Here is a 23,438-nt window from a genome sequence, read left to right on the forward strand (position 1 = left end):
AGACTAGAGGGAGTGGTGTTGTAAAAAACAGAAGCCGCTGGCTTCTCGTCGTACGGCAGCCGTTGCGGGCGCTGACGCAGCGGCGTGACATCTGATGTTAACGACGAGGTCATTGATGTCGAAAGAGACGCTGAATAAATTTCAGACGACGCCATTTCTGATTCATTCTCCTCCGCATCTGGAAAAAACGCAACCGTTAAAATTTTATAAAATTTGATAATGATACTTATGAAATGTTTACAAGGGTAGCAATCGCACTCGTGATGGCGACTTTAATGAAATGCTTACTTTCCCTCATGGCCTCTTCAATCAAAAATGAAATTCTCTCTTGCTGATCAACTTCACTTGTTATCCCAGCAAAGTGTCGAGGTACACCCAATACTGGAGCATCCTGGTTGTCAGCAGTTAATCATCAATTAATACTGAGTAGATAAACAACTCAGTAGCGTTACTGTATAATTATGCCAACTGTTTATATACCTTAGCATATAATTACTATATTATTATCATTTGTTGCGTGTGGTAACACAGTTAAACAAAATTAATAACTCTTGATACATAAATGGTAAGCATCTATAACTTTTTAAAAGACAATGTACTTTGAATTTGTTCAGATTGAAATGATAGAACACGAGTGACAGTGATGATGATGATGAGTAAGGATGATGATGATTGATGAACGTGATGATGATGATAATAATGATGATGATGATTGTAGACGTTGGATACCACAAAAAGGGACTCCATTAAAAAAGAACTTCAAATAGGATTTAAAAATACTAATCAGTATCGAAAATTATAACCAACTTTAAAAACGCTTCACAGTAATTGAGACAAAGCTACACTAGCAATTACAGACTGACACATTTTCTTCCAAAGCTGACCATTTTGAACAAAGACTTTCAGAAAAGTTGACTCACAAGAATAACAAGACAATGAATCTTGCAATGTGTCATTTGCAAAGCTAACAAGCGTTTGCAGCTTATTATAGCTCACAAATGATCATCTAAAGTTTTCGCTTTTTTAAATGTTAAGAATGAGAAATGGAAACCTCATTAAGATTAGTGGACGTTGAAGATGTGAGTGAGACTGAAGATGATGACGACGATAACGAAGGCGTTGAAGACAACTTCTGATTATTTTCCACCACGTTGGCAACGTGGATGATGAATTCCAAAAGAGCCACCATGGAATCTGAACACGTCCTGATGTTCAAGACCCCTACCTTCGATGACACCTCCAAGTAAGGCTCCTTTGACTGGGAACATGTGTTATTAAGGTCATTTTGTAATGAAAATTAACGGTACTGTGATGGAGGAAATATTTCAATTGTCAAATAAATAATTATGATGACATGAATCATCAACAATCATGAATCATGAAAACGATCGCAGAACAAATTATGATAACAACAATGCAACATTAAAAAATGATAAACGTTGTTCAAGTTTCTGATTGAAATATGATTTTAAAATGATGACGAAAAATCTGATACCTACCTCCACGTTTTGCGGCTTGTATCCAAAGTTGATGGCCAATGAAGCAAGGTCAAGCACGCAGACGTAATCTGTTGATTGGTTAGTTGTTTGGATGTTTGTTTATTTGGTTGGTCGGCTGGTTGCTTGTTTTATTAATTGATTGTTCGGTTGTTCGTTTGTTTGTATGAATGGCTGTTTAATTAGTTGGTTGGTAAATTAAGATTATGTCAAAAATTTATCGCGGAACCGAACAATTGAAATTGAAATGTCTACTTTTTTCTAAGTTTATAACTTCTTCGTTTATTCTTTTTGACAAAAAGAGGCAAGTGTCTTCAACGATGAATCTAATTAGAAACATTTTTAGTTAAATTAATGAGATGATGCATGTGCTGCTGTCAAATAAACAGTCAGTTGTTCAAAATGTTCAATCAATGTGAGTTGTAAAGTGAGATTGGAAGATTGGGCAAAAACTAACTTGGTCACTGAGCCCTTCGTTTCAACAACGATACTGCTGCATATTGCAAACATCTGACAATAAAGGATGGCATGGTAAGGCAAGTTGGTTGGCTGGTAATCAAGAGAGCAATCCAACAGCTGAAAGTTCAACTCAGTTGATGATTTTGGTAACTCATATCCAGGTATGTCATAATCAACCAATGTAAAAAGGTCAGCCAGCTACAAAAGAGGGTTATACATGAATCAACTTTCAATACTTATGTTAATGAACCGGTTGTGTTATGAATATGCTAATGAACCAAGTATTTAAAATTATTGTAATGAACCAGTTAAAAAATAAGCTGATGAGTCAGCCGCTTAAAATAAATACACTCATGAACCAGCTATTTCATTGATCTGCTAATGAACAAAATATAATGTACAACCTTTGCAAGTACCAAGTTTCAACTAAATAAGAAACAACTTATCAAGTAGTCTTGCATTTGTTTTTGTAATGAAGAAAACGAAAGAGAAGCCCTCAATGAAACGAACCTGGTTGGCCCAGTAGTTCTCAACAGTTCCTTCGTGGTGCTTCACAGTGCAACACCTCACTGTTACTGCCACTTTGTAATGCTGCAAGTCAATAATCATTTTAATTTTCACTGAACATCCTCCTAAATGACACATAAAACTTAAACACATGAACATCAGGTTTTATCAAGCAAGCTAGTTCCCAACTAGCTCAACTTCAAAGGATTATTGTAGACATTATTTTTCAAGAACAAATTTATTGGCCAGCAGAGAAATAAATATGCAAATAATAAAAAGGTACTGAAATGATCTTGACTTTTATAAAAAAAGAGAGTTAACAACTGACCATAACTTGTTGGAAGGTTTCGTAGGTCATCTTGATGGTGGCCGACAGCATATCGTTTGACCCTTTATCTTTGATGCCATTGTTGCTGGGGTAGAGGATTTTATGGAGGTTGTGAGAGATGTTGGTTGGAGAGAACTCATCTTCAAAGGTGGACAGCTTGTTGCTCTTCACTGGGAGCAGACCTGCATGTTAAGCAAAAGTAACAAATCAGCCGTTAATGAAATGCTTTCAACTGAAAATCGAAGAACTGGAGGTGGTGTTTGCAAAGGTTGATATAAAACAAGCTTGGGATCTATCTTCTTACTGACACAATTTGTTTGCAAAAAATAAACACTACAATTTTTTACTATTTTTAAAATTTTTACTATTTTTATTTTTTTAGGATTTTCACTACAAATCCAAGCAAATCTAGGAATAAAATTTATTAGGCATTAAAGATTTTTCAAGCAGTCATTAGTCAACTAATTAATTTTGTACATCAGGTCACGCACCATTATGATAGAGTTGAGCATTGCAAACTTGTAGACAAAGATACTGTATCTCAGGATCGCCATGGTAACCGTAAACAAAAACAATGTGTGTATCGTCCAGGTCAATGTAGACTTTTCCAACTTGTTTCAAATTAGATGTTTGAGTGGAGGAGGTCGTCGAGGGAGCAGCTGGTGATGCTGGCCTGGCATCCTGTTGCCACAATTTCAAAATAACAAGTAACTAACAAGATAAGCTTCGAGAATATCTTTAAAAAAGTGGAAACAGTGCTATAGAGATCACTAGCTATTAAGACGCAATTAACTTTAATTTTTGTTACATACTTTACCAATTTTCTCTCAACCATTCCAAATTGCATCATACAACAAAAACCAGCTACAACAAACAACCGACAAACCACCAACACCAACCAGTAACGACAAAAAACAACCACCAACAACTACCAACTGCACAATAGGCAACGAGTTGAGCTTTTTTGAATGCCACAGATAAGCACAAAATGGTTTCATCGTTTATTTTTGTTGGCCTTTTGAAACCTTCATTGCGCTCCCCCTCTGATTCTGAACTTGAATCTTAAAGTTGGATAAACACCAAATAAGATTGAGGACTGATGTAACATTGAAAAATATAAACTATAAACTTATTAATCTACAAATCAATTCATCCTTGATTTATTCATAATTCCTATATCCATTCATTATCTATCAAACAAGAGCCCATCCATCTTTACATTTTCAATCCATCCATAGGACAACCATCTATCCATCCATCCATCCAGGTTGAGGCTATCCCGACGACNACACAACAACCTGTATTGTTGAACTGGTCTCCAGAAAAGTCGTAGGTGGTGTTGTATGGGTTGATGAGACTGTANGTCGCCCAATTGTTAGTGCAGCTGTCATGCAATACCACTGGAGATGATGTTGGCGATTCTGGTTCAGGCTGCCAAAGAGCCAAATCACTTAAAAACCTGTCAATCAATTAGTCATGCAACCAATCATTCAGCCAGTCAATCAACCAACTGAGCATAAAACCAACGGTTTTATTAATTGACTGATCAATTAATCCATTATATAATCAACAAAAGCAACAGTCAATACGTTGGGTAATGAACAAAGGCAACATTTTGAAATAAACTTTAAAAAGTATATCTTAAATGGCACAAATCTCGGAAAGGTAATGATATGCATACAGCGAAGAATATAGTAACATGATCAAATGGAAGGTAACGATATACAGTGAAGATTGGTGAACCTGTTGTACAACAGCTCCAGTGTGTTTTTGGTGTTGATGAAAATTTGGACAAGTGGCACGTTTATGTCTACAAGCAATTTCGTTTTATCGCTGACTACATCTTTAAAATATAACATGTCCTTTCTGTCGCCTGAGTAGACAAGCTGTTTGTTTTGTTGATGTGGTTTATGTTGTGCTGTTGCGTTGTTGGTGGATGTGGAAGATGTGGTAATGAATTATGAAACGCTAAAAATTTGGTAGATTTTATCAAGTAATGTATAAATGACGGCATATTATCTCCCAGCATATTATATATATATATATATTTATATTTATATATATATATATATATATATATATTTATACGGATATGCTGGTATTATTTGCTTGAAGCGTTCTGCTTATTTATTTTATTGCGACAATACGTTTCTTGCGTACTTGCCCTCAAATGTTGAGTTGGTCAATTGAAAAGAATTTGTTAAGATTTGTTGCGTCACCTCTGAGGACAGCATAAGAGTGAATTGATGGTGATGATGACGATGATGATTAGAATGGAATGGCACCCACCTCTTCGGTGTCAAAGTAGTGCTTGACTGATGAGAAAGGGGCCTGGTCGACATCTTGGACGCCGCAGTAGTAGGAGGGCCCCATGGACCCCAGCAATCTCGAGTCCAAAACTTTGTTGTCACTCTCGACGAGAAGCGTGCTGTTGGCCGCGAAATTTGTTCTCCTCACCTCAAATCTGCCGGTGGTTTTATATTCACATATGAGAGTATATTATTATTAATATATAGTGCTAATTATAAGAATACAAACAGTCATGAAAGAGATGTGTAAAAAGGAGCGATCTTTAGATGCAATACAGATATTAATTGCATTATATATATATTATTAAGCACGCGCACACACACGCACGGACACACACACACACATATATATATATATTTTTTTTTTCCGATTGTGCGATTATTTCGTGTTGCTTCGGATAATCCGCTTTATTTTCAAATTTTTTCAATTAACTCGATAATAAATCAGTTTTATAATGATTGCACGTTTGCTGAACTGATATATATCCTTATATTTCACCGATCCTTCTATTATCAATCGCCATCGTCATTCGTTTCTTTTTTAATAATTATTATTATTAAATAAGCAAATAAACAGAACCAGGGGTGCAAGTAAATCATCCACAACGTCTGTTTATTGATATGATATCAAAAGTTTATTGATATATTATCAACAGTTTATTGATATGATATCAACAGTTTATTGATATAAGTTCGTTGACGTGGTGGCGAAGTGGCTGTTGAAGGATTCAGTAATGAAGGGATGATGTGAAGTTGTGGATGATCTACTTGCACCCATGAAAAGATTGTTGTAATGGATATTGATAGTAATCCTCACAAAAGCCTGTCCATCTGGCACTGGTCCCGGTGGCCTCCCACCCTGGTACTTGCAACTTACAGCTCCATTTATCTGTCATCAACTCTCAATCATCTATAATATCTGCCTGACCCACTCATTAATCCCCAACCAATAGATGCAGAGCACTATTCATCTTTTATCTAAAATCAATCATCCAGCCTCACCCATCGGCTATCGCCGAACATACATTACACCAATCTTTTCACGCATCTTAGAAAAACATATTGTCAAATCATATCTCAATCCGTGTCTCAATCATCCATCTGTCAAACTACATCTACAGGACGAATAAGCCTTCCGAACTACTGATCTTCTACAGCTGCTAACATTAATCTTACATCTACAATTACTTCCCTACTTAATAATAATGAGTTTGTGATACGCTTCGTATTAACAAATGTAGAAAAAGAATACATTCCACTGCAATTTCAGATGAGGAAACTAATGACGAATCCATCACAGCTAATAGTTCGAAGCAGTAAAAATTAGTTATTGGTCAGCCAGTAACAAAAACAACGTTAGAGGTAATGGAATACATTGTTGATAGTGTATTACCATTACATCACGTTGGTACACAAGTTTCCGTTCGTTTGTGAATAGATTAACCAACAAACGTTTATATTCACGATGTTGACAAACCTTCACACAACAATTTGCTTGGAATAAGCAAAACCGATCATCAGTTGTTGCAGATTTGATCTAAATGCTATTGGCTCTCAGTTATCTGGATATCTTACTAATGATGTTATGCAAAATATTTACTACTCTTGCAATATCCAGTACACCTGCAGAACGAGCTTTCAGTAAGCTTAAAATTGTAAAAAAAAAACGGCTTCGATCTACAATGGCTGAGTCGACTTGAATTCACAAGTAAGTAAGTATATGAAGGGTGAGAATTTCCGACCTGCTCCTGCAAGTACGGTTGGCCAGCACGAGAACATCAAGTATACCAGCTCTCACCTCGTATTTGTAGATTCAAGTCGACTAACTGTTTCCTTTATTCGCCTGAGTAATGTCGATAGTAATTGCACTAAGTTGGTGTTTAAACTTGGACTAATGATGAATCCCATAAGGAACGAAACGCGTCTAGCCTAGAACGAGTTAAGTGTTCACAGTAATGCACCTTTGGGTCGAGCTGAGATGGTGTACTTTATGTACTCGTACTGGCCAACTGTACTTGCGGGAGCAGGTCGGAAACTCTCATCCATATATATATATATATATATATATATATATATATATATATATATATGTGTGTGTGTGTGTGTGTGTGTGTGTGTGTGTGTGTGTGTGTGTGTGTGTATGCATATATATATGTGTGTATATATACATATAATTATGTTTAAAACTGTTGTAGATGCAATTGTTAAGAAATATCACTGCATTTTCAGCTTTGATCAGTTTCTGGCTCAATTCTTCAATAATTCGCATCATATTTTTTATCATCGTTAAAAATTGTAAAGGATTACCAAAAAAAGCTTTTTCTGTGTAAGATAAAAATGAATAAAAACAGCCGCAACACAAACCTCGGCAGGTTAAACCCTTCCCTTTGTTCCTCCAAAGTCGAATCACTGCTTATTTTCAAAAGAGTATGCTTCGTGTTGTTCTGCACCAGAGAGGCTGAATAATTTTTATTTATTATTTTATTTATCTTATTTTAAAATAAAAACCTTCATTTGAACAACCAACAAATAGTTGACATGAGTCACACAATTATTCTATCATTTTAAAATACCCTTTAAAACTTCCATTGAAAAGTAGTTGAAATTTTTACTGTAAAATTGGAGAGATCCAATTTAAGGATTTCACCAACTCAACAGCCGTCAGATGAAAGAGGCGCAAAAGGATATCATTCATTTTTAAAACATTAACTCAATCAGCAAAAAGTCCTAAATCAGAAAGTGAACCATTCAATCAATTGAACGGTTAACAGTTATAAATAATGATCATAAAATAAAGCAAAGAGATGTAGCTGTTATTAGTTGGTTACGAAAAATTTTATAAAAATGATTGATGCTTTCAAGATGTACAACATCCTACAAAAGTGGGACTTTAAAATTTCATTCAATACATTAATAATAATAAATATTATTGTTAAATTAATTGTTACTTGCAAAAAATTTATTGATATTTAACATTGCTAATTGAGATAAAAAATGAGTCAGTATCATTTCAGATTTTAGTGAAAGTGTCGAAACATCATGAAATTATTATCGTATCATAATAACAGTAAGAAATCACTTAATGAAAATTATATGGTCTGTGAAAGCACTAAAATAAACGAACCAATGCCAGTCATTGTGACGAGGTCTACGAAAACCTGCTCACTACTGGATGCTGCTTTCAACTTGGGCTCAACCAGATCGATCAATAAATATTCCTCATGAAGCCTCCTCTCGCTTCCCATTGCTTTCCTTTTATTCTTATCACAAAATGTCAAGTCTAATTTGGGAAATCTAGAAATCAAATTGTATTAAACGTACATTTAATATGATAGAAAAGCTAAATAGACAGCAGAAAGAACTGAAGAACCTTAATTTTAAGGACCAGAGTGATGCAGCAACATCAATGCTTGCTTGGTTGCCTTGCATGAAGGAGAGGTCGTCACATGATAACAACATTCCACTTACCGACTAGTATAGGTATAAATAATAGGTCAGTATTATTTTACTGAAAGTATGGAAATATCATGAAATGAATTAATTTTATTAAATATCTATTTTTGGTTTGGCTAGCTTTACAACAAAATTTTGTGAAATGAATGAAATTTTTTTATTAAGTTAGTAAAACAAAAAATGTGATATTTAATAATATTAATTCATTTCATTTATTTCATATATATATATTTAATATACTTATCATTTAAGAAAGTGAAGAACAGTGCCAGTAAAAACTACAAACATTGCAACGTTTGATGAGAGAGCAATTAAACGAAATGTCAAATTAAGTGAAGCATTTTAAAATTAACAAACCATGGTTTCATTCAAATCATTAATTTATACTGTAAATTATCCACAATACCAACCCATTTGACCAAGCAGACATTCTACAATACTTTACATACCTGATCCATAGGTACATTGCTGTTTTTGCGAGGTGTCTGTTTGTTCGATGCTGATAATGACGTCGTCAGTGAACGAAGTCTATCCAAAATAGTGACGTCAACTTCGGAGTGACATTCTGATAACTTGACAGTCATCATGATGCTCGACTGCTTCACCTTGGACACACTGTGATACTGCAAATATACTCCATTGTGTGAGGTGTTGCATTTCATGAAAATAACTAATCCTCTATTTGTTCAAACCACCATCACTATCATCACATCAAACTCTCAAAAACAACAACAGCAACAACTACAACAACAACAACAAATACAACAGCAACAAACACAACGACAACCTTTTTCCTGTGAACGACTTCCATTTTGATTGAAACAACAGGATCAACCTTGGAGATACCTCTCTTCGGTACTCTGGTCATTGGTGCCTTCGACGACCTTTCAAACACCAACAACTTGACGATGCGATACGATAAAATTTATGTAAACGTTATTTCAATATTCTAGGAAAAAGTAATTAGAAAATCTAAAATTAGAAATAAGAAAAATTATATTAATAAAGAAAGAACTAATTAAGAGTTTATTGAAATAAAAATAACAATAATAATGAACTGCAGAGCGTAAGAAGCTAACCAACCTCTGTATAATCAGGCAGGTTGAAGAAGTTCAAATTGAAAACTTCATTTGCATGTCCAGGCGCCTCATCGATAACGTCGGGTCGCCCAAATATGGCTTCAACAAAATCAAAAGCACCAAAGCTGACGGAGATTGTGAAGCTCTTTTCGATATTTTGTCTCGACGTCTTGAATTCACCCACGCTGCACAATAAACTTTAAAAAAAATTTATGTAAATAATAAAAGGTTAGCAACTGATTAAACAAATCCAGTTTTTTCAACATTATGCAATTAAAGTCTCATCCTCACATCAACTATATCAATCCTTCGGTACTGAAAGAGAAGTTTGTTTTTCTTCATGATAAAAAATACCCAAAGTAATCATTTCCAAATATCGCTAAAATAACATTTTCTGGTCAAAAATATTATTTGTAAAAAATACCAAAAGTTCAATTACTAAAAATGTTACTGCTCTCGACACAGATATGGATAATGATCATTAATAAATAAAGCCCAATAGGAACGTCGTCAACATAAATGTCAGACTTGTGAGATACACCCCTCCCCCCTTTGCCTTAATGTCACTATAATTAATGTGTGCAATAAAAGAAACAATCGAAGAAGCACGAACCAAAGATGGTCTTGGGCAACAATCTTCGAAAACTCCTGCCTGACCTTCATAATGTCCACGACATCGTTCATGTTCTTCAGAGATAAACCAGAAACAGCATGAAAATACCCATCAGAGAAAGAGTGCAGACAATCAATATCGAATGTAGATGTTCGGTGAGTTTTTGTTGTTGCCTGTTGCTGTGCATGGCCGGGATTCTCATGCAAAATAACAACAGACAGCAAGTTCAGTTCAACGTTAATGCTGGTTGATGCAAAAACTTCATTCCCAGTTTGTTGCTGGTCATCTGCATTAAAACAAGTCCATTAGATCACCAGTTTAAATTTTTATTCAACGCCAACAAACAATACCATATGTTATATATATGAGTTACTAAGAAATATATATTAGGTTAGTAGGACATGCATATGTGTACAATTTCGATGCATGAATTTATTAATTTACATGTTGTAACAATTAACATGAACTAAAAATCAATAATCAAAATTAGGCACTAGTACTTATTAATTAATATATATCAAAAAACGCCGATTTTTTAATTAAAGAAGTTGAAAAAAAATCATCACTTTTGCGACTGGCTGAATGTTGATTGAAAACGGATGAACCTAAAATAGAACAAAAATTAAACAATTTAAACTAAGCTGGTAGTCTAGCGATTACAATGAGAAAATTTAATGAATTGGGATACAAAATATATTGAAACTAAACACTTTAAGGAGAAACTTTAACCTGAGGCTGAACTGGCGCAAGAATTTTTCATGCTAAAAAAGCCTGAATTGCTGAGGTATTCAGAAGAGTCATCGTCGTCAGTATTGTTCCATTTAGACTTGCTACTGAATGAAGTGAAACACAAACTTTTGAATTCTTCTTCATCTGATTGTTCTGAAAAAAATTTTAAATAAAACATTAAGTAAACTCTTTCTCATTTGTCTTCCAAAGTATTGTCAGATTAGAATGAAAAATGTACAGTGGAAACCCAATAAATAAAACCCACAAAAAACTTAATACAATTTACAATAAATATATCTAATTTCAAGATTAGCAACTGAATGAGACCAACTCAAAAAAAAATTCGGTGCAGAAAAAATAAAGAAAAGCAGCTAAAACAACCACATTCAAAACAGCAGACTGCTAATGACTCTCTCATTCTGATCTGTGTCTAACTAACACGCCAGTCACCTAACAATCGGCAGACGTGTCACGAAATTTCAAATTGTCACTGATGCACAACACTCCTTGTGCCAACATTTGCTACTCATGAAAGCAACGCGAAAAAATTTTGCTAAGAATAAAAGGAAACTTTACATAAATTTGTTACAGGTGCAATGCAGTTCTTTTTTCAAGACTATGGCATGGTCTAGATATTCATGGTGACTAGCAGGGTCCTCAAAGGCTTTCGAGCACTTCTTTTGAAATCCAAACAATCATACAAAAGATAGATCAGTATAACTTCTCTGTGAATCTTCATCATGTTCATCAGCTTGATATATCCATTGGTCGACAACAGTTAAGAAACAGACAATGGATTGTTAAGTAGATTCCATTCAACTGACTTATCAATCAGCAACTCAACAGAATCAACCATTCAATCAACTAATGACCCAGGTAATAAAAATATATTCAACAAACAATCAATCAAACCAATCAACCAAACGATGCTTCAATCCCCAAAAGGATCAATCAAGAAAACCAGTTATTTAACCAACAAGATGAAAAACAGTATACCAAATGTTTGTTTTCCAAGTCCTCCAACATTTCTTACAATCGGTTTTTCCCACCCTTTACTGATTTTTTCATATTCTTCAGCAACAATCTTCATACTTTGTGGCCCAGAACGCTTCTGTCTCTTGGCTGCAAAATCAAATCAAGAGCACATCAACATTTACAAACTACTTTTTCATAGAACCATAATATTTTGACTTTGTTTTTAGCCAAATGATCACATGTATTCACAAGAAGATGGATGTTTATTAAAATAACTAACGCGTTTCGTTGATTTTATCGAGAATGTTGGTGATGGTACTAAGGATGCCAGGGCATAAGACAAGGTGAAGGTTGCCCAATCTGCTTTCTACTTGAATCTGTTTGTCGTAAATATTCATCATTGTTGCTATTATTATCATCTTAATCAATCAATCAACATATCAATCAACCAGCCAATCAATCAACCAACCAACCAACCAGCCAGCCAACCAACCAATCAATCAATCAATCAATCAATCTATATAGCATACATTTCTACAATTCAATGACGCTATATTGTATATATACCCTATCACCCTATATGTGTATGTATGTATATACATATATATTCTTGTACATATATTCCTTATAAATATATATCACCATAATCATCTACCAGCTCTAAATCTTAAGCAAGTTTTATATGGCACAGTCAAAAAAAAAACAAAAAAAAGTTAATTTTTGCAAATTTATTGCTTAGAAAAACGAAATATTGTAATAATTTCCTTAGTTAACAAATTGACATAATTGTTTTATGAAGCATGATCTAGTCATATGACACATGGCAACAAATAGCATAAGTCATAAGTAGCAACAAAATACAGTTGGATGAAATACCTCGGGTCCAAATTTGGATGAATCTTGAATGAACTGAACCTTGAACTCTTGAGTTCCAGCCATCATCATGATCAGGGAAGAGGAATAGTCATTTTTGTGTTTGCTCCAGTCTTCATGGGTTGACTGGAAATCAACAGAAAAACTTAAAAATCTTGAAATAATTACTTGAGTAAGACAATAAAATTAACCCTTTCAAGTTGTTTAACAATAGGAGTCTCGCAGTAATACAGTCTAATGCCTGTCAGAATAAAATTTTTTATTCTGATCAGCGTCATGTGACCAGATTTTGTTTTGGTGCTTGAGTTCCCATCACTTTTAGATGACATATTACGTTTTTTGGATACGTCATCCTTCTCTTCAGCTGGCGTTGAATGAAACCCATTCCCACTCTTGTTATTTCCTTTACCAGAACTGCCGGTTCCACTGAGAGGTTCATTTGAGCTGTTGTAATTTTCGTTGCTGGATGCATCAGATCTCTCACCGTTTCCTGACTCATCTTTATATTCAATCCTGTTTCATATTCAGAAGGAATATATTGATAATTCTGCCACATGCACTCACTGCGAAATACTGAACTCATAAACTTGCAAAACATTAAAAATTAAGCAGCAACAAATGTAAATAGCAGATGAAAGTTGGATTTAGAAATGAAAAAGCTCTGGCATGCATTAGAAGCTATGAAGTTGCATAGGAGCTGAATGAGGGCAGGGTTAGGGTATGCAGCAACTTGAAAGATAAAAAATGAAGCAAACGAATTTAAAAACATGAAGCAAGATTAGATGTCTCCTAGTCAGAGGAAGTAAACAAATTGAAATGTAACCATTTGAGACACTGGAGAGAAAGAAGTTGGAGAATAAACTGGACACAGCGTAAAATTTGCATGCTGAAAAGCACAAGTTGCAAGGTAGAATATCTCAAAATAACATGTTCAATTAAATGATGATAGCATCTTAACATAAAACATGCAAATAACTGGGTCCATATAATTTGATAGAGCATAAAATTGTAGAAACTGTAACCTGTCTATTCGTAACTCCAAAGTGACCATTATGTTTCTCTCTTCATCGGTATGCTCATAATAGATCGTGGTGTTTTTCATATTTGCTTTGACCTTGGAAAATACTTTTAACAAAAAAAATTTTGTCAAGAATTGGATAAATAAAAAAAACAAATATAACAGAACTTGTCTCAACAGTACAAGCAAGATCCTGGACACCTTCAAAAGGATTGTTCTGGTTCAACTTGTTGCCACTAGCTGTGTCCTTCTTCAAACATTCCTCTGCCAGTTTCATGCTGGTTGACATGCTCGTGAAAAGCATTGAGTCAATTAGATTGTCTGTGCATAAATTTTGTGGTACAACGTTATAAATAGTAAAGTGCCAACATTACAAATGACAAAAAAATGTTGTGTACTTACGCTCAGATTCCACCCTGCCAGCATGTCTGATCGTTACCTCAACATTTTCAACTTCAACGATAGAACTCTCCGAAAAGATGCTACGCCAAGGTATTGACACCGAGATACATCCGACATAACATTCAACAACTTCTATTGGCAGGCCATTTTTTGTCAGAATATCATTAATATTCTAGACAAATGTATTTTGATAAATTTAATTCTAAAAATCTTTTCACAAAAAAAAATTAAATTATCAATCAAATTAAAAACCATTCAAAAACAACTTGGTTCTAGCTATTAAATTAACTATCTTAGCTCTTATATTAATTGTTCAACCTCCTTCCAAAATATCAAAAAAACAAAAATTTTAAAAAAAATATTCGTTTGAATGAGCAGCTAAAAAACTCTTATGTTTTTGTCAATTCCATGAAATTAAAAGTAAACAAAAATTATTCAAAGCTAGCAATTTTTTATATTTTAAAAATCTAATCAATCTCACAAAACAAAGATATTTATATGAAGGAAATAATATAAAGTGGAAGTGAAAATTAAGTTTTTCATTAGGAAATCTCTCGACCATGTGGATTAAAAAAGTTGGCCAAACTCCAAGAACATCAATATTTTCAGTGAGTGAATCGTCTATCAAATTCAATTAACATCTTGTCAATGTTGCATTGAACATGTCAAAGTTAACAGATTTACATGGACCGCTTAAATGTGGTAGGTTAGTTACAACGATAAAGGTGAAAAACTTTTTGCAAAAAATTAACTGGGGAAACCCCCTAAATTACGCCACTTAGCTAAAAAATAAATTGTGCCATTTAGCTAAAAAATGACATTTGTAAAATTTTAGCTCAGTTGGATGATGCTAACCCTTGCCTCATCAAGGTTGAAATATTGAAAAAATTAGGAAAAATACATCATTTGCTTGTAAAATGAAACCGATTCATACTAGAAACATGATTCTGGTCTCGTTTGATTCATCTGTTCATTCCCTTCAAATGTTACCATCAACATTATTTAGCTACAACCTATTCTTTCTGAGATGTTTGCATTTTTACACATATACCATAAAAAAATGTTGAATTCTTTCAATATATAAAAATGCATAATAACTTGAATACTATTGAAGAATAACTTTTAAAATTGAATTTATTTTTTTTTGTAAATTACTGTTGACAAAGTAACTAAATTTCGGTCATTTGATCACTTAAATTTTTTGTTTATTTCATTTTTTCATTTTTTGTCACAATTTTTATAACTTCTAATCATTTTATTTGTCCTAAAAAACAAGCAAAAATATAAAATAAACTCGCCAAGACTTTATAATCACAGTGTTAATTAATAAAACACCATAAAGAGGTTCCTTCTTAGCAGTCTTGTTTTGTTTAATAACAAATTGTAATTGGAAAAAACTTCCTGTAATGTATAAATTTCATTAGCATTTTAGCCACATCTTGCTTGCATTCACTATTGTTAAATGGAATTTATTTACAAGTTTAGATGTTGCATGCAAAAAAACTTCTACAATTCTAGAGAGAAAAATTGACTGAGCAATCAGATTTGTTGTGCAACAATGAATTAAGTAAACCGGTATGGTAAAATAGTTGGAAGTACGATTAGACAAGTAAAAATCTTTATTTAAATAAACGTCATTATAAATTAAATTGTAAAATCGGTTACAATTAGTTATTATTTTAACATCTCTTTCAGAGATATTTACTGAACTACATAGTTCAGTGTTAGGTCATTTAAAGCAATTAATTTACAATTTTTTTAGCTTATAAATAATTTTTGTTAGTAATGCATAATTTCGTATTAATAAGCTGTTTTTCCTATCAATTTTGAATATCTTAAAAAATCAATTGTGGCAAAATAAAATTGTGGTTTATCTAATATCATATAACTGTCCTGGTTATGACATTAAACTGACCCTCACTGCCTTGTGAATGATGTTGGATCATCAAAGGCTAGGCCCACCGCTTATAACTGTGGTTGCGTAAGGAAGGGCGTCCTGCGTAAAAATTAGCCAAATAAATTACTTATGATGACAGAAGTGACAATGGTTTCATCATAGGTAGCCAAACGGCAACCCCCGATCTCGGGGAAAATGTCGTCTAAACGTGTGTTGTTGTTGTCTAATATCATATATATTTCATTTAATTTACTGATGGTTTTATTTTGCAGTAGTCATCAATTTTTTTATTTTCGTCTTCTAGAAATATGTTTCGTGCTATTTTCCATTTTATGCAATAAATTAAAGAATTGTCAAAAAGTAAGAAGGCTTGAGGATCATCGTTAATGGTAGATGATTTTTGAAAATAAATTGGAATATGTTCATATATTTTCTTCTAATTTACTAAACATTTTATCAACTGTGATTATTGATTTTGTGCAATTGCTAGTTTCAGGACACTCTACATTCTTCTAAATATTTTTGATGGATAAACAAATATCTGTTTTCTGGAGAGCTACATTTATAATCAATACACCACCTTCATCATCTGCCTAGCTTGAAGCAGAGCACCAGACACTGCAAACATGATGCTCCAAGGCGAGGAAGCATCCAACACTATCAAACATCTATCACTTCTTTGTAGGCTTTTATTAAATGCTGAATTGTTAGATGCATATAACTAATTTTATGAATTTGTAGTTCTGTCTGAACATGTCTTAGCCGATTTAGATAGCATGAAAAAATCGCCAACCAAAAAAACTTAGATAAATTTAAGTAAAAAAAATATTTAAATATATTTAATAATATCTAAAAAATTTTTTGTCAATTACTCAATTACACAATTGTCAATTACCCAATTGACCATTACCCAATTGTCTAGTCACCGATGCCCACATATCATCATACCTTGATGAATTTATGTGGCAGTGTACCATTACAGATCACAAAGAACAGTTCCAGAATGCTCTGGAACTTATTTCACATTATTACCCAGTTTAAAATTATAACACCTAATTTTTCTGTTTTGTTCCACAATTATCTATTTTCATAATTTGATATTCTGTTTTCAATTTTTTTCTTAAAGTTATGTGTAAATAAAACATTCACATGTTTATAACATTTTTTTTAAACAAAAAGTAATGATATTTATTAAAATATCATTTTTACATAAAATGATGACATTTAAAAATTACAAATTAAAAGTGTGGCATGGTAAGGTTTTAAGGTTTCATTGGCATGGACATCAGAATACACACCATATGCTAGGGGAAAACAATAATTATTTTTGTGAATCTGCTAATGACGCCCAACCACAATTTTTTGTTATTATTATTTAAATTTAAGCCTAGAAAACTGAAAACATAAATATGATTTGTTTGTAGAAAGAAACTAAAAAACTAAGAGGGGCATTCAGTTTTCCAAGTTAATCAGCCACTGGTTGTCTTTAATAAATAAAAGAAACATGCAAGATTTTTTTAATATAAAATCATAAGAATGATGAATTCACAAAAGACAAAGAAAATTAGGAAATACTTTTTTAGTAGTTTATTTTTTTAAGTAGGGTTCAGTATAAGTAGTAGGGTGTAAGTAAGAGTAACAGTAAGGTATCTTATACAAAACTACAAATTAAAAAAGCTACTAAAAGGAATGATTCAGTTTTAAATACTTTAATTTAATAAACTTAACATTACGCGTTTGATTTACTAACTACAACATCCAGTTCTAAATTGCTCAACGAAGCTCGGCCATTGTACATTTCCACCGTCAGCTGATCCATGTTGATGGTCTTCTCCTTCAGAAAATCACAGCCAATCCTCTTCAAGATGTACTCGCACAACTTTCTCTTCACCACGTCCGTCAGGATTGACGGGTCAAAATTCCTGATGTTTGGCCACCACATCGTCTCTATAATGCCCTTACAACACAATCAATTAAAATTATTTTTTAAAGCTCTTTTCGTGCGCAGTTATACAAAGAAAAAGTAGGAATCCATTGTTTTCATTTTTCTTTTATATTCATACATTTTATATATGGCATATATATCATATATTCTATATATTATGTATGTCAAATGAAAACGATGTGTATATGTATACTTTCAATTGTGGTGCGCAAACTATTAATTGTTAATGTCAAATTTTTATTAATTATTAATTTTTATTATAACCACTAATAATTGAAATTTTTAATGTCAAATGTAAAAATGATGTGCTCAAACGCCGTTAAACAATCAATTAAACAAACAAACGAACAAATTTTACATTTGTATAACACCTTTTCCAAAAAGCTGGACAAAACAATCAAAAAAATGTGCTTTGACTCTAAGATTTAGAGGCAAAGGAGAAATGATTAAATGGCAAGTGCGAAATCATTGAATAGATCAAAAACAGTAATACAAATGGAATGTATAAAAACATCAAAGAAATCACTGGAAAAGGGGCTCGTAACGTTTCTGGATGCATAAAAGCTAAATCCAGGGAAGTAATCTTAGAGCAGGCTTGTCCAACCAGCGGCCCGCGGGCCAGAATCCGGTTCGCCAAAGGTTTTCATCCGGCCCGCCGGTCTTCTTAGAAAAATATTCAAAATATAAAATTTAAAGTATTTTTATTGAGTTGGTTAGATGTAAATTTTAAACTTTTTAAAAATAATTTTTAATTTAAACTCTTGTATTAATAAAAACATTAATTAATAATAATGCGCTACGACCGCGATTCATTTAAAAAAATAGTTTCCTTGACAACGCAAAGGACAACGTAAATAAAACGTAACTAGCAGACGATATTAATGGCGTACGTCGATAAAAAACGTAAAATTGATTCTGAAAATCGTATTTTTAAAAATTCGTGGACAGAAAGTTATTTTGTTGTGCAGCAAGCCGATGTTATTTTGTGCCTCGTTTGTCAAGAAACAATTGCCTTTCACAAGGAATATAACTTCAAGCGACATTTCTGCTCTAATTCTAAATCTAAACATAGCAGTAAATTTGATAGTGTGGTGGGCCAAACACGAACTGATCGCATCAACTCGATGAAACAGGAAATTGTTGCTCAACAGTCATTGTTTAAAATTGGCAACCAGCAACAAAAGTTAGTTATTTAATTGCAGAAGCTATAGCCAAGAGAGGAAAACCATTTTCTGATGGAGAACTGGTGAAAAACTGCTTAGAGATATTTACATATGTTGTTTGCCCAAGAAAAAAGTCTTTGGTGGAAAACGTGAGTCTTTCTCATCAAACTATTGGTAGAAGAGTTGACGATGTGGCGAAAAATATTGAAGATACCTTGGTCAGGCGACTTAACGATTGTGAATATTACAGTTTGTCAGTTGATGAGAGCACAGATATCAGTGACACTGCTCAACTAGCAATATTTGTTAGAGGAGTTACGAAAACGTTTTATATCAAACGTTTATCAAACGTATATCAAACGTGAGGAACTGTTGGACATGTGCTCAATGAAGAGCACAACAACTGGAAAGAATATTTTTGAACAAGTTATTCTGGCAATGGAAAAATTTCAGCTTTTCAAAAACAAACTTGCCGGTGTAACAACAGATGGGGCGCCAAGTATGATAGGAAAGAAGAGTGGATTTGTAACTTTGTTAGCACAATCAGTGCCTCGGGATATCATTACATACCACTGTATTATTCACCAAGAAAACTTGTGTGCAAAGACCCTTGACATGAAGCATGTAAAGAAAAAGATTGTCAGCTGTAAACTTTATCAGATCTAGAGGTCTTAACCACAGGGAGTTCAAATCATTTCTTGAAAAAGTGGGCTCAGATTATGATGATGTTGTATACTTTTGCCAAGTTCGGTGGCTAAGCAAGTCAACCACGCTATCCGGATTCTGGAGTTTACGTCATGAAATAAAGACATTCATGGTTAACAAAGAAAAGGAGGTAGCGTTTTTGGATGACAACTTCTGGTTGAATGATTTGGCATTTTTGATTGATATGACAAAATGTATGGCTGAATTGAATGTTAGACTTCAAGGAAAGTACCAACTTGTGCACAGATTGTATGAACTTTTATTGAAAAGTTAAAGTTAGTTCAGAAACAGATGGTTCAGAAAAAAGTAACACATTGTGCAATACTTTCCACAAGATTTGTGGACACAGTGCAGCATGAAAAGTACAATGAACTACTTGTCAAACTGATCGATGGTTTCCAGCAAAGGTTCCAGGGTTTTAAAAAGCACAATGACTTTATGAAATTGCCAAGTAACCCATTTAATGTTGACCCCACTGAGGCTGCTGACAAATACCAAATGGAGCTAATTGATCTTCAGAATAACAATGATTTGAAGAGATCTTTTGTGGAACATGGTTTGCTAACTTTCTACAAGTGTTACATATCGTCAGAAAGTTATCCTAATTTGACAGAAGATGCCAAGAAGTTTATCGCTTTGTTTGGTAGTACTTATTGCTGTGAACAACTGTTTTTACTTAAAGATGGACGTTTGACAGCCTCATTGCGTATAGCGACTTCAAATGTTGGAGCAGATATAGAGTACTTATATAAACGCAAACAATGTCAAATTTCTCACTAAAATTAGACATTAATGTATTTACATATATACTTTTATTTTGTAATAAAAAAAATATGTATCCATTTTTATGTGTTACTCTTTTATTTATTGTTAATAATGCAAAATTGGCTATCAAATTTTTAATCCGGCCCGCAACTTCTAAATTCTAGCTAAATTGTCAATCTGGCCCTCTGAACAAAAAGGTTGGACAACACTGTCTTAGAGAAAGAAAAAGTACTTTAAAGGTGGACTGAATATATTAACGATCATTTTGATGATATCCGGGGTGAAAAGCTTCCTATTAAAAAAACGTAGAAGAACCAAAGATACATAGATCTTTTAAATGTTATAAATTTCGATTACATTTCAACTAAAAACAACATTATTGAGTGCATCTCTTCAAAAACGGTTTCAACTTTGCTTTTCGCTGATGATATAAAATTATATTGCCGTTCTTCCAACCCAGCTCATCTTCAACAGGTCATTACGACATAGTTGCTTGGAGTATCAAATGGCAACTACCACTTTCTCCAAACAAATGTTCTCATTGCTTTTTTCTTCCATCACCAAGATCTGTCTTAATTCCGCATCAATATTCAATTGACCAACAACTTCTAATCTGTATACAAACGAATTCCAAGATCTAGGAGTGATAGTTGACAACAAATTTAACTTCAATCTTCATATCAGTGACATCACTCACAGGGCTTTTTTTCGTGCACGCCTAATCACCAGATGTTTCATTTCCAGATATAAAAATCTACTTACGAAAGCTTTCTGCACGTATGTACGACCACTAGTAGAATATTGCTCGCCAGTATGGTGTCCGCACTATAAGTATCAAGTGATCAAGATTGAAAGTGTTCAAAGAAGATTTACCAAATCTATCCAGTTGATATATCATCTTCCGTATCTGTCTAAATTACACCCAGTTGGATTACAAACACTCGAAAGTCGTAGAATAATTTTCGATCTGTGCCTGTTGTACAAAACCCTAACCCTAACCAGTCATTTTATACCTTCACGTTATTTGTCAACTCGTGGTCATTAATGCCGATTGCAGGATTTCAATGTTAGCGACAATGCAACAAAATATTTCTACTGCAACAGGATTGTCCGGGTACGGAACGCTTTGCCGGCAGAAGTGGTTTCCTCGACTTCACTTGGAATTTTAAGAAATCATCTACTATCTAGTGACTTAAATACATTTTTTGACTATAATCTAACTTTTAAAGTTGATATTGTCTCATTGAGAATTATTATCTTTTCGTTTTATGTGCTTATCCAATTTTGTCGATTAACATTTTCACCGAGCTACCATCGTCATCTACCAATTAATTATAGCCATATAACTTAATTTTTTATCTTACACGCACAGTGTTATTTGTTTCGTATTAAAAATTTCTTTTACATAAATAAACATATAACATTCTATTGTAATCTTACAGTTATTACGTATTTATTTTCAATACTGTTATGTTGTCTCATTCATTATTTGTATTATTATGCGGTGATTTCTGCTTGTTAATATCTTGTATTTTAGATTTAATTAATTGACGTGCGATTATTCTTTTGGAAGCTGTTTTTTTCCTGACTAGGTAAGTGGTCTGTTATGGCCCTCTGGTCAGTTTGTCATTAAATAAAAAAAATTAAAATTAAAAAAATATTTTTGATAAATAGAGGTCAATTTTTGTCAAAAAAATTCGTCAACAAACTCGATCAAACACTAAAGTAAAGTGAGTAACTCACTAATTATCGCTCAACACGTGGACGTGAACATTTTCCCTTCGACAACAAGCGAGAAAAATAAAAAGAGTTCTTACTCCAAGAAAATTGGCCAAGTCTTGGTTAAGGTTAGCATTCGGAAGCCTCCAAGAAGCTATATGAGTGAAGTAGCGAGATCTCACAAGACGTGGTAGAACTATCACAACGCGTTGAAGAACTAACACAACGTGTTATGGAATTGGTAGCTGAAAAGAAAATAACCGAAGAAGGAAATAGAACTATAAAGAAACGACAAACAGAAAAATCGACTAGACGAAATGGAGAAGAAGCTCCAGGAAATAAAATTGACAGCGGAAGAAATAACAAACAAAAAAGTAGAAAAATAAAAAAAAATGTGGAGTACTATAGTCAACAAAAAGGTTGAGAAAGAAATGAAAACATTAAATGAAAACGTCAAAAAGTAGAAAAAAAGATGAAAATTAAAAAATGAAAAACAATATCAGAAAAAAATTAAAAAAAAAACAATGTGATAATTCACCGATTGATTAAATCTCCTACAACTGAAGGGAGAAAAAGAACGGTGAAAATAACACTAGCACTGATAAACAAAGTGTTTGAAGTACCTTGTGAAGAAAAGGATATCAAACGAATATTTAGACTAGGTAGAGATACTAACATCGAAAGACCGTCATTAATGGAGTTTCGAGAGAAAAAAAAACAAAGAATATGTTACTGTAAAATTTGTCTTATCTTCGACAAGCTGGAAATAAATTCAAAAAATTTTCTGTGACGCACGACATGACACTACAAGAAAGGGAACTCTGCAGAAATTTAGTTAATCAATGCAAAGAAAAACAAAGTACAGAAAAGTCGGGGAACTGGATATTCAGGGTGAGGAGGCAACCCGGAACTATGAGGATAGTAAAGATGAAAAAACATTAAATAAACAAGATCAAAAAAAACATCAAGGGAGCAAGGTAAAATTACAAGAATGTTGAAATGC

The 23,438-nt window shown here is 33.3% G+C and overlaps 2 protein-coding genes across 2 annotated transcripts; one reads left to right on the forward strand and one right to left on the reverse strand.

The window, feature by feature from the left end:
* Positions 1-1,542: 1,542 nt before the first annotated feature.
* On the reverse strand, positions 1,543-18,080 carry HELRODRAFT_192597 (hypothetical protein; the record flags this gene model as incomplete). The annotated part of the gene is made up of 28 exons (XM_009023151.1): positions 1,543-1,567; positions 1,752-1,822; positions 1,954-2,153; positions 2,466-2,546; positions 2,791-2,972; positions 3,282-3,471; positions 3,727-3,851; positions 4,089-4,249; positions 4,534-4,676; positions 5,080-5,254; positions 6,898-6,942; positions 7,464-7,557; positions 8,224-8,393; positions 8,470-8,570; positions 9,002-9,175; positions 9,340-9,453; positions 9,636-9,828; positions 10,245-10,530; positions 10,974-11,126; positions 11,970-12,095; positions 12,229-12,325; positions 12,825-12,947; positions 13,013-13,334; positions 13,844-13,946; positions 14,008-14,160; positions 14,242-14,413; positions 16,719-16,859; positions 17,889-18,080. Coding segments are annotated over 28 exons (4,110 nt in total), but the record flags the coding sequence as incomplete, so codon positions are not given.
* Positions 18,081-20,242: 2,162 nt separating this feature from the next.
* On the forward strand, positions 20,243-20,731 carry HELRODRAFT_83078 (hypothetical protein; the record flags this gene model as incomplete). Its single annotated transcript, XM_009023152.1, has 1 exon — positions 20,243-20,731. The coding sequence occupies one exon, from the start codon at positions 20,243-20,245 to the stop codon at positions 20,729-20,731; it is 489 nt and encodes a 162-aa protein (XP_009021400.1).
* Positions 20,732-23,438: the final 2,707 nt, after the last annotated feature.

Source organism: Helobdella robusta, assembly GCF_000326865.2.
Source record: "Helobdella robusta unplaced genomic scaffold HELROscaffold_35, whole genome shotgun sequence".
In the NCBI taxonomy this organism is placed as follows: Eukaryota; Metazoa; Annelida; class Clitellata; order Rhynchobdellida; family Glossiphoniidae; genus Helobdella; species Helobdella robusta.